The 12086-nt window shown below is 46.3% G+C and overlaps 1 protein-coding gene across 3 annotated transcripts in view; it reads left to right on the top strand.

The window, feature by feature from the left end:
* Nucleotides 1-8259, top strand: part of LOC135805293 (uncharacterized) — a 13703-nt gene extending 5444 nt beyond the window's left edge. For all 3 annotated transcript variants that reach the window (XM_065319312.1, XM_065319314.1, XM_065319313.1), the window contains exons 6-9: nt 2393-2495; nt 2848-2924; nt 4136-4238; nt 6218-8259. In XM_065319312.1, coding sequence (XP_065175384.1) covers nt 2393-2495; nt 2848-2924; nt 4136-4238; nt 6218-7305 — 1371 coding nt within the window. In that variant the 3' untranslated portion in view covers nt 7306-8259. The remainder of the gene's footprint in view (nt 1-2392; nt 2496-2847; nt 2925-4135; nt 4239-6217) is intronic.
* Nucleotides 8260-12086: the final 3827 nt, after the last annotated feature.

Raw genomic sequence — 12086 nt, 5'->3', positions numbered from 1 at the left:
ACTGGCGGTGGGGATTGCAGGGTTCAGAGGGACTGCATGCAGTTTGGGCCCATAGTGTCTGGAGCACTTCAGTGTTCTCACGGTTCGGCCAAGTTGGTTGCTCCTACGTGGAGCTTATGCTTCCTGCCAAATTACCTGCTTAGGCTGATATTTGACTGAGTCACGGCAGGTCTGCAGACAGCGTGAACTCCACGTACTTTGAAGTTGGAGCACGGGCGTCGGAACCGGTGCGGCAGGTGCGGACAACAATAATGTTATGCTTTTATCCTGTGATTTTTGAAGCAATGAAATATGGGCTATTTGGGCCCAATCTGGGCCCAATTTACAAGGGAAAATCCCCGTGGGAGGACCCACGAACCTGCGACCTTTTCGATAGCCGTACCAATGCCGTAAAATGCCTTCCAATGCCCCTGAGGAGTAACCGACTTTGTTAATAATTACTGCTGAATTCGCCACTAAGTCTTATAAATTCTGCTTGCTATAGTATTCTGTATGCGCAATGTATGAATTGCATACAGAGATGCAGGGCCGGCGGAGCCGCTCCGGTCGGTCCGGCCATGGCCGGACCAACTTTTCGGCCACCGACGATCTTTTTTTACGACACAGTAACGTTATGTTGTGATCATCGATTGCATGTACGTAGATCTACGCGTACTTGCGATCTCGCTCCGATCTTGCCGTGCACGCGTGCGCGCTTGATCGAGGGCTAGCTGTGGCCTGTAGACCTAACGTCTGTGGGCCTCTGCCGTGCCGCGAGTCGCGCGCCTGAAAGCACGTGCCATGATGGATTCTACCAAGAGTACATAAACCTTTTTTACACAGCTAACACAGCCTTTCGCCTCTGTTGTGTGTGTAAACCTTTTTTATGTACTCTTGATTCTACATAGTCATTGTTAATTTTGTAGTCTTGAGGGTTTTTCGTCGAGTGCTTCAGATTCTTGTACTGAACGAAGTAGTTTTTCAAATGTTTCTCGCTGTTTGGTCAGCTTACAGTACATGCTTAGCATCTATGGCTTCTTCCAGCAAAATACCTGTGCCAGAAGTGCCAGTCCACCCAACCACTTCCTTCGCGTTTTCTCGGCGGGAATTTGGGAAAAAGACAGTGGTGAAGCGCTCTTGTCAGGCGTCATATATGGTTGACCTACGATGAGCAAAGAGACGTTGTGTTGTGTCACACATGCGCAAGTGCTGTGCTGGCGAAAAAACTTGGCCGGACCAATGAACAATTGCTTCCGCCGGGCCTGAGATGTTGTGTAAGACAGAGCGGGTGTTTCACAGCCGTGCACCAGTAAACCAACCATTCTGCCAAGCGAAATGTGTGCAGATGTCATAATTTTCTATTCACGGCCTTCAACTTGAATGGCGCATCATGCAGCATTATAGAATAACAAAGGCAAGGAATGGGTGAATCCAACTGTTTCACCGGTTCCCAAGCAAACCCCCGCTTATATGAGAAACAACCATCGGAGACATCAATCCATTTCAAGAGACATCAATCCATTTCAAGAGACATCAATCCATTTCAAGAGACATCAATCCATTTCAAGAGACATCAATCCATTTCAAGAGACATCAATCCATTTCAAGAGACATCAATCCATTTCAAGAGACATCAATCCATTTCAAGAGACATCAATCCATTTCAAGAGACATCAATCCCCAGACACATCAATCCATTTCAAGAGACATCAATCCATTTCCAAGACTGTAATACAATAGACATGCAAGTTCTCACAACTCCGTTGAAGAACCAACCGAAAAAGAACAAAGAACGGAGAGCTGAAGATGCACCGCCAAGAAGGATGACACCATAGCGTCCCCCACGCTTGACTGCCAAAGAAAATAGCATGCGAGCGCAGTTCAAACATTTTGAAACCACTTGCGCAAACTGCCAAACACGTGACATAAATGCATGATACACGCGGACATGCAAAAAAGTCAAAAGTGAGTCCCGCAAGAAAACAAGGACAACAGCACAAATAGAAGTAACAATTCAAACATCGAAGAACTATAACAGAGGTCGGAGGCGGATAACGATTTCAAAACAAAGATAGGTCCGCAAGGATTCACACAATCTTGCACATCCACTCAACAAGGCACTTCTCGTAAAATATATTTTTGTTCCCTTCTCATCCAGGCCAAAAACCCAACAGGGAACAATGGAAAAAACGTTATTCTAACATGAAATGATCGTGTCTGTGCCTATAAAAATGGGAGGAACCCCAGACCTAGCTAGGTCTAGAGTATGACTGTGTTCGGATGTACTCAGTTTTCACGGAAACAAATCGTGGGCTTCGTGTACAGTGTGTATGAAATTGTTCGGTTTGTGTCTGCCCGTTTTTTTATGCATCACTATGACTTCCCGTACACTACCGTGCGCCTGTGCATGCAGGCAACATACCGTTGTTATAGAGGCTTTCGGCCAGATGGACCAGCTACTATTACCTGCCGTAACGGGACGTTTGATTGGTTTCCTTCGCCACCCGTCTGCAAGCGTAAGGCACACACCTCGCAACAAGTGCATTCTTTCTTTTACTAGGTCAATTATTAGTTTCCAGGCCTGGGGGGGGGGGGGGGGGAGGGAGATATGACTCTCTTTCTCAACACTCGACGACTTAAACTAAAAATGATGTTGCCATGCTACCAATTCGGACACTCCCAGTTTTGTGTTTCTTGTCCTAATGTTTTGTGTAAGGCCGTAGTAACTGAAAGATGTTGCAGAACTCCAGTGTATCCGCAGTGTTGTACGCACACCTAGCTAAGTTCATCTGCACACACGCTCCACAGCCGTATTCCATGTGATGAATCGGATTGTATGATTGATGTTGTCTGCACTCTGCACTGTAGCCATCACCTGTCCCATACCACCTTCAATTCGTAACGGTGCGGTAACTTGGACACCGGGGCTGAGAGTTGGATCTACGGTGAGTGGCTACCATGGTTGCGGTGTGGATGCTCTGCGAATGACATCATCGTATGACATCATTGCATGCTCTGTCTCGTGCACAACACCTCCAATGATGATAGGATTGCAGGAGCCGGCCATCCAACCTGCATAGGTTACTGTTTCATCCAACTTCTTGGCGGAGTGTTGAGGGTAGTAAACCGGCTTCTGGCTTGAGAAATTTCTTCTCATTACACCAAGTCTGGCCCCATACATCTGCGCTTTGAGGAGTCAACAAAGAGTGAAACCGGGCAGACTGTACAGAGTAGTATCCGCAGATTGAGATTTTTTAGACCACCAGCATGATGTGTCCAAGCATCCTCCTGCAGATGACATTCTCAGTTTGCACACAATGCCAGTGCTTCAATTCAGATGTGTACAGCTAGCTGGATCTTGTCACGGGTGATACACCAGTACGTGTAGAAAAGCATCAAGTAAAGTATAGCAATGTCATTGACGTTCTCACATCCAAATTTTAAAGCCGTCTACATGTAAAGTGATACGATTGCGTTTGGAAACACGCTGACTAGATTAGAATGTTTTGTTCATGTCGTGCAGGCCACCAGTGCTGCAGGGTATGCCTGCAGTGGGTACTACCGTGCTGCAGGGTATGCCTGCAGTGGGTACTACCGTGCTGCACTGGTATGCCTGCAGTGGGTGCTACCGTGCTGCAGGGTATGCCTGCAGTGGGTACTACCGTGCTGCAGGGTATGCCTGCAGTGGGTACTACCGTGCTGCAGGGTATGCCTGCAGTGGGTACTACCGTGCTGCAGGGTATGCCTGCAGTGGATATACCCTGCTGCACTGGTGGCTTGCAATGCATCGGACCACCAGTGCAGCCTGCCGGTGGTATGCCTGACCATACCCTGCTGCACTGGTGGCTCGCTGGCCTAGTGATGAGAGTGAGGGCGAATCTCAGACACCAATGCCCGACTAACAAGGGCCTATTAAACAGTGTTAGCTTCATCTGGGTATGTTCCATGGCATACAGGGTATGTTCCACGGCATACAGGGTATGTTCCACGGCATACAGGGCGTATGAGTGAAGTTGGCAAACATCAGTGATATCATTCGTGGATTTTGGTACATTGATTTGTGCTGCTGCTGAAAAGGGGTGATTCCCCTTTGTTCAAATGTACAAGTACACTTTGAACACAACCATGATTATTGGTTGCTCTGTTGGCACTACAGGTGGCATGGACGTGTGATAAGCCTTATATCTTGGTTGGAAGCACAAGTGCATTTTGCACGGCTGGCGGTAGCTGGACCACACATCGACCACCCACATGTGAACGTAAGATACTTTGAAAGAAGTGTATGTACTACCCTAATGTAGATAAGCCATGTCAAGTCAATCTGCCGACAATTCTGCCAAACCTGGAAGCAACAAGACGAAATGTACATGCTTTATTACATAAGAACGTGAAGCCTGCCGCTCTTCTTCTTTGATTACAGTGATTCGCTGAACATGGGGTCTGGCAATTTTGAAGTATATTATGAGAGCCTTGATTTTACAGCCAGAGCAAGGAAAGTTGCATGGCAGAGTGCAACTCAGTTTGTACGGTGTGAGAACCTTTTAGTGTAGTAATTAGGTCACGCTTAGCATGTTCTTGTGTGGATCTCGCATCCGCTCTTCAAGATCACCTGAGTCCGAGGATGAATTGACTGGAATGACTTCACAGAGTGCAGTGTGTGTACAAGGTACACATTGTATGACCTACACACAGGACCCCACATCCGAAATAAGACCCCGAAAGGGAGGTGGTTGTGGTGGTGGTGGCGGTGGCGGCGGAGGCGGTGGGTCGCTCTTGTGGTACTAACTTTACCGCACATCACTGTCTCCGTGGAGGTTTGTTGCAACAAAAATGCTGTAAATCCAACCTTCTTGCATCAGAGATATATGCACCCGGTAGCACACAGCGTTGGGTGCAACAGGCAGGCGTTGTGCAGAAGGTACTGTAATCACACATGATCTGCCTGTAAAGTCGTGCAACCCAAGACTACAACTCTTTGGCACCTGACAGGCGCCGGGTAATGTGATGCTTGGATTTCACTGCAACACAATCCAACACACACACACACACACACTTGCCTAATCTGAATCATGCTCTTGTTTGAGCCATACCAAAATAATGGTATCTATGCCCATCACGTAATTATTACACAAGTATTCTTTTAAGAAAGAAGGTAGATGCTCCAAACACTGGAGCTCACTCTTCCTGGTGACTGACCTGACACTTGACTAATTCACAACTGCCGTCCCGAGAACACAAGAAGCATGCCACGCCTTCCACTCAACAAACGCCCGATAAAGTGCCACTCCCTCAGCACATACTACAGATGGAATCCTGATAATTCAAACCTCGAAATGCCAGCAAAAAACTTGTACTGATTCGGACATTCTAATTATCCAAACATGACCCCACAGCACAATATGTATGTCAAAATGCTCTCATGGTCACGCAGAGTTGCGCTATGGACCCTCACCTTAGACACAGATTTCACGGACACTGAACTGACCGGCACACACACACACACGCGGCCTGCTCATTCAAGCTGAACTGACCAGTACAGTGTACAGTGAACTTCGAATTACACTTTGATGACTTCGAATTATCAGCACAAATCCCACACATTTTCTAAGTATTAAAGTGGAATGCAGTTTACAGGGTTATGGGCCGTTACACGCCCGATTGGTTGAGAGACTAACCTCCTCTCCCCTGACTCACTTGTGAGGTCTGCATTCGCCACTAAGGGTAACAGGCGTAGTGGTGGCCTGCGGATGCCAAGGCTAGTTTGTGTGTTTCTGGACATTCAAGCGATGCCGACGCGGATCCCGCGAATATTATATATTTATTATTAAAGTGGAATCTGTCGGACTTCTAATTAACCGGATATACCCAGTTCGAGGTTCGAATTATCAGAAATTTATATGTGGGACTCGTAGTGATAGAAATCGGTCCTGGAAAAACTTCTAATTAAGCTCGAATTAAGCCATATTCGAATTATCAGGACTCCACCTTTACTGCTTTTAAAAGTTGCAATATCTTACAAGTAGTTGTTTTAAACGACAACAGCATTAAAACAACCACCACATCTTTTTGGCCACAGGCCATCGTGAGAATAACAAGAATAGAGATTTGAAACAACAACGACGACGACAACAACAACAACAACAACAACAACGACGACGACGACAACAGCGGCAGCAGCAGCAACAACATATTGCTGCTTCAATTCTCGTTTTGTCTGTTTATTTATTGTTATGCACAGCTAAGTGCTCCGACACGGTGCCTAGAGATTTCTATGAGCGACCTCCAGCAACCTCCACAAGCAGCCCTGAACCCGGCTGTGGTCCGTCTGCAGCTGATATCATTGTTATTGTAGATGAGTCAGACAGTATGGCGTTTGTGCAAAAATCATGGTTTCGTGAAACCATAAGATACCTTGAAGATTCTTTACGAAAACATGGAATTGGAGTCTACCCCGGTATCCCCAACCAGTATAGCTTGGTTGGCTTTGGCCGGTCCCATTTCCCCAATGACACACATCCTGTTGCCAGACAACGGGTAATCCTGGATTCTAGTGGAAACCGAGTGTATGGAGTGGATGGATTTGAAGAAGCCTGCGCTGCATTGCAGGCGTCTGGGTCACGAGAGGATGGCTACAACTCCATTAGGTTTGCCCTGGAGGATATTCCGGAGCTGCGTTTGCGCCAAACTAGCGTTGCCCCAATCGTCATTCTGGTCACTGATGAGGATAGGGATCGTCACAGAGATGCTGCTTCTCTGACACGGAGCGGCTTAAAGCGATTGATCCGGAAAAGTGGAGCACAGTTGGAGTGTATTGTGGACAACTCTTTCCTGATGAATGGGCGTGAAGGGTATGGCATGGATGCTGGTGGTGTGGTTTACAGAAGCAGTCGTTTTGTGGGCCAATTTGAGAAGGTACTCGTGACAGGGAATCCTCGCCGTGTGACTGGCTATCACCGTAGAAACGTCCGCCGGGACTACACTCATGTGGCACTGGAGCTTGGTGGTGCTGCATGGGACCTGAAGAAGCTACTGCAGGATGATGTCCCAGATAATGGATCCGTTCAGGCGTTTGTGAACCGGACAGTGGAGATGGTGGAGCACCGTGTACACAAGTGCTGCACTTGCCGGTGTACAGCAGTACATATACCTGATGTGCGCCGTGAGGAAGGTGACCGCAGTGAGGCAGAGCTCGGCAGTGCATCGTCAGATGTGCCCAGTGAGGCAGAGCGCAGCAGTACACCATCATATCTGAGCTGCCAGGCTGCTGCAACACCTGCAGACTGCATTCAGGGACGCATGCCCAATGTCTTTCGCACACGGACCTGAAGTTCTTGGGTTGCAGCAATTCTCAAGTTTAGCTCTCTCTATCTATCTCTATCTATCTATCTATCCGCTACTTCTCTATCTATCTATCTCTACCTATCTATCTATCTCTCTCTATCTATCTATCTATCTCTATCTATCTATCTCTATCTATCTATCTCTATCTATCTCTATCTCTCTCTCTCTCTCTCTCTCTCTCTCTCTCTCTCTCTCTCCCTCTCTCTCTATTTCTCTCTCTCCTTCTCACGCACGCACGCAAATACACACACACACACACACACACACACACACACACACACACACACACACACACACACACGTACACACACACCTGGTTCCTGTATTCCCGGCTTCAGAATCATGCGGCTGCAGTTTGCTACATACGCAGCGCGCATATCCTGCATACATGTTACCAGCTCTGTAGGCTACACCACAACTCTATAACCTTGGTGATTCGATTCCTGAGGAAACTGCTCTGTCAATATTTCACCAGCGATAATTTGAAAGTTACTACATGCATCTACATGTAGTGCATCTAATGTAGCAGTCAGTGTTGCTGCTGCTGCTCTGCCACCACTGCTGCTGTCAGCATTGTTTTTGCTGCTGTTGCTATTGCAGTGGTCAGTCCGGCACAGTTGCTGCTGCTGGTTAAATTTCTCGCCATGGCCTGTACGTGACCTCAAAGAGAGTTGAGCTGTCCCATTGCTGCTGCGGCTACTGCTGCTGTTGTTGTTGTGACGTTGTTATAGCAGAGGCATAGGCATCATGTACTTGCCTCATTGCCTGCCTCATACTCTTCGTGTGACCCCTCACAGTGGTGGGATCATGCTCCGCTATGCTCTGTCTATTTGCTTCAAGACATGCACCACCCATTTTTGAGCATTCCCAATGAACCATCCCGTTTTACCAGAAGCATGCCACTTCAGAGAAATAATAAATAAAGAGCTGCATAATCTGTCCCTGCGAGAATTTTGGGAAAAATTCTCGAAAACTTGGGCAAGAAGTTATTATTATTATTTATTATTATCAAATGTTTGATAGGGCAATCCCCACAGGCCTAAGGCCTTCTTACAGGGTGCCCTAGAAATGAAAGTACTGAATTACGGAATAGATGCAGGGGAGAGCATAAGCGGACTGCAGCGGGGAGTGCATTCCAACGGTCGGAACCGATGAAAGAGACTGAAAAGAGACCGAAACGAGTTTTAACTTTGGGTAGAGTCACAGACGAAGATACCTGGGAGCGAGTGCAGGAATTGGTACGAGTAGAAGTAGAACGAAGGCAAAAGCAATCAGTAAGGAGAGTAGTAGTTAACTGATTCAGGACACGAAACACTAAGATATAGACGATAGCGCACAGACAAAGGGAGAATGTGATGGCGTGCATTAATAAGGGATACGTCAGAAAAACGAGGCATACTGAACACAATGCGTAGAGCTCTATTACTAAGACGGACTAGACGGTCATGCAGAGTTACGGACAAGCAGTGAGCAAATGAGTTGCTCCCATACTCGAGTACTGTCTGAATGGAACAAATGTAAAATGCACGCTTTGCAGTTACCGTCATGTGATCTCGGACCTTTCTGAACATGGCTAACTATTACCAAGAGTCCATAACCGGGTTATGGACTCTTGCTTCCAACTTACTTACTTCCAACTAACTTACTTTCTGCTCTAGTTGCCTAACGTGCTCTCCAAATGTAGAGATGTTCGTCGAGTACGTACCAAGGTATCGAATGTGTGCACTAGGGTTGATTGTGACCTCACCCAGCTGTAGAGCGACGCTCGGGTCGAGGGGCTTGCACTTTGACCTGAACGAGACAAACTGCGTCTTGGAAGGATTCAGCAGTAAGCCTCTGGCCGCCAAGAACTCTTTCACTTTCACAATGTCTTCTGTCAACTCCTTGCACAATTGTTTAACGTTCTTGCCAGCTTTGTAAAGGGAGACGTCGTCCACGTACTGTCGAGCCTTGCAGTGCTGGGGTACAGAGGGGAGCTTTCTGACTGACAGATTGAAGAGAGAGGGCCCCAAGACGGAGCCTTGCGGAACCCCCTGTTGCTGCTATATGTCAGGCCTTGCTGTGTCTTGGTGACCACACGTTGCTTCCTGTGGGTAAGGTAGCTATAGAACCACTGCAAGGCAGTACCACCGACACCGATCTCCAGAAGTAACAAAGTTCACTCAGTAGAACTATTACTTCATGACTAACTGTGTCGAATGCCTTAGACATGTCTAGAAAGGCAGCTACGACATAATCACCTTTGTCCAAGGAGAGCATCCAGTCGTTGATCACGGGAGGGAGCAAGTCCTCGCAGGAGTGGCCTCTGCGGTAGGCAAATTGCTCAGCAGGTAGGGGTAACAGTGGTGGTGGTGCATTATAGATAATAGTACATTAGTTGGTCGTGTACAATATGTTCCAGTAGCTTAGACATGTGGGACAGGAGTGATATTGGTCTATAGTTGGATGGGACTGACTTATCTCCACGCTTGTAGATAGGCCGCACATTTGCTAGTTTGTAAGTCGATGGAAAATCGCCAGACGTAAGAGACTTGGTAAATAGTTTGGCTAAAGATGGGGCCTCATCCGTGCTTGTAGGCCTGGGCGGGGATGTTATCAGGTCCTGTGGCTTTACGACTGTTCATTCTCTGGATACGGAGCTGCCGGAGTTGTGGCAGAAAAGAACAAAAAATGCGGCGAAAGTTGCAGAAAGATGCGGAACTTGGCAGGACTGATTCGCGGAATTATTTGCAGAAAATTGCGGACTTGGGTCAAATTACGAAATTTGTTGCATCCGTAGAATTACTATTTGCGCAGTAGATCTACTCGGGAGTACGAGGTGATTTGGCTTTTTTTAACATTTGGCATTTTTTAACAAATGTGTAAAATTTGCTTTTCTTCTGGCTGTTTCCGCTCCGGATGGCTGTATCGAAACATGGGTGGTGGCAAATGGGAGCCAGTTTATCGTAGATCAACATTGACCAGAAAATTTGGTGCATATAATTTAATTCTCCCTGCCACGTTGGTATAACTAGTGGTGGGTGCTTTGCCATTTTGTGTGAAATGTGTAAAATGAGCCCCTGAATGGACGAGGAGGGCAGTGAATTGCTTCCGCAGGGCCTTTGGACGACGTCAGGCCGTCTTGCCATCACTAGAGACAGTACTGAAGAACAGTAGGTCACGGAATGCACTCTGTGAGAACGAAAACATCGCTGCGATGCTATGCTATCTATCCAATTCCACCGTATAACACAGCCACTAGTTACAAATACAAAAACACGGCTTTCGCAGCATACAATGCAGTTCACTCCTCTGTTCACAGATTAATTTTCATCCACTAGCAATCCTTGAAGTGATATCTATCAACTTCAGAACATTGATGACCGAATATCCCAGTTTGTGATGCCATTTTAATTTGTTAAAAAATGACACACCAATTATTTGAATCCTGAGAATACTGTGAAAGTAGGACATGATTCAAGACACTTTCCAAAGTGGGATCATTCCCATTTTTGGACACAACGGGCATGAAGGATAGCACTTCCACTTGCAACAATTCATTTGGACGTAGCTTGTCTAGAAGTGACTGAAAAAACGTCATTTTTATAACCATGTTAAAAAAAAGCCAAACCACCTCGTAGTGTAGTGATTTGCGATAAGCCTCCGGTTTTAACGACTTGTTTTACGGAGATTTTCCATGTGTTTTGAAATTAAATTATTCGCATTCTGTTATGCTAATGTTATTTGATATTGCTTTGCATAAATATGTAGCGTACGATACTCGATTAGCACCACGGGGATATCAGTTTATTCTACGTTAGGTGTGTACACTTTTGCTAGGGTACTCATGCATGCACGTGTCTTCCTTTACCGTACACCATGTACCACTCGTGTCCTTTGCCGGATATTTGTACTCCTTTTATTGCGCGTTGTAATTATTGCATGTTTGTACATACGCTAACTTTGGCGCACTACACATTCTGTATTTTCTCTTCTATAATGGCACAAGGATTCAGAGAATCCTTCAGTAGTCTAGACATTAGTCTTCACCATGCGGTTTGGCCTTTCGGTGTTCTTTTGCAATGAATAATAACAGTGTAGTCTGAGTAGTTTTCCTGTGGATTCCCGGTGGATTTTAGAATTGAGATGTGCTAGACGCATCAGTAGTACGAGGTGTACTGTGCAAATAACCTACATGATCATGGAAAGCACTGCATGAAATGTGTAAAACAAGTGCAGAAAACAACAAAACGCAGGTAATCATGGATTTTGCACAAAATCACGGGTTTGGGCTAAAAACGCGAAATTTGTTGTATCTGTGGAACCTCGATTTCCTGGAGGGACAGCATAATAAAGTCTTGTGTTGCCGCGTGTGTGCCCAGCATTCACTCCAACCCACACTCTCTTATGCTAGCATAGCATATCTGTTTTAGTGTTTTGTTTGATGTTCGAGTATACACGTACGTACATGTACCTACACGATCTCTAATTATTTTGGGTGCGTAAATTCCTATTCGTAGGAACGTTCGTTTCAAGCCAAAGGGAAAGTGTGGTGTATGATTTCCGCCAGGAGTAGTAAAATACCGGTATTTTACTACTCCCTGGTTTCCGCCATAGCTGCATGATGTAATGAAGGCAGCACCCCACACAGCTGGGCCCATACAGGAACAAAGATCACAGTTGCAGCATGCACTCTTGGTGCCAGTATGATACTTTAGTGGCACAACATTGCAGAAAAGTAACAACAAACACTGGACACCAACTCCACACAAACATGCGATACCAAT

The sequence above is a fragment of the Sycon ciliatum genome, chromosome 1, assembly GCF_964019385.1.
Source record: "Sycon ciliatum chromosome 1, ocSycCili1.1, whole genome shotgun sequence".
NCBI classification, from domain to species: domain Eukaryota; kingdom Metazoa; phylum Porifera; class Calcarea; order Leucosolenida; family Sycettidae; genus Sycon; species Sycon ciliatum.
The sequence above is the reverse complement of the archived record's forward strand: the minus strand, read 5'-3'. Positions and strand labels throughout refer to the sequence as shown.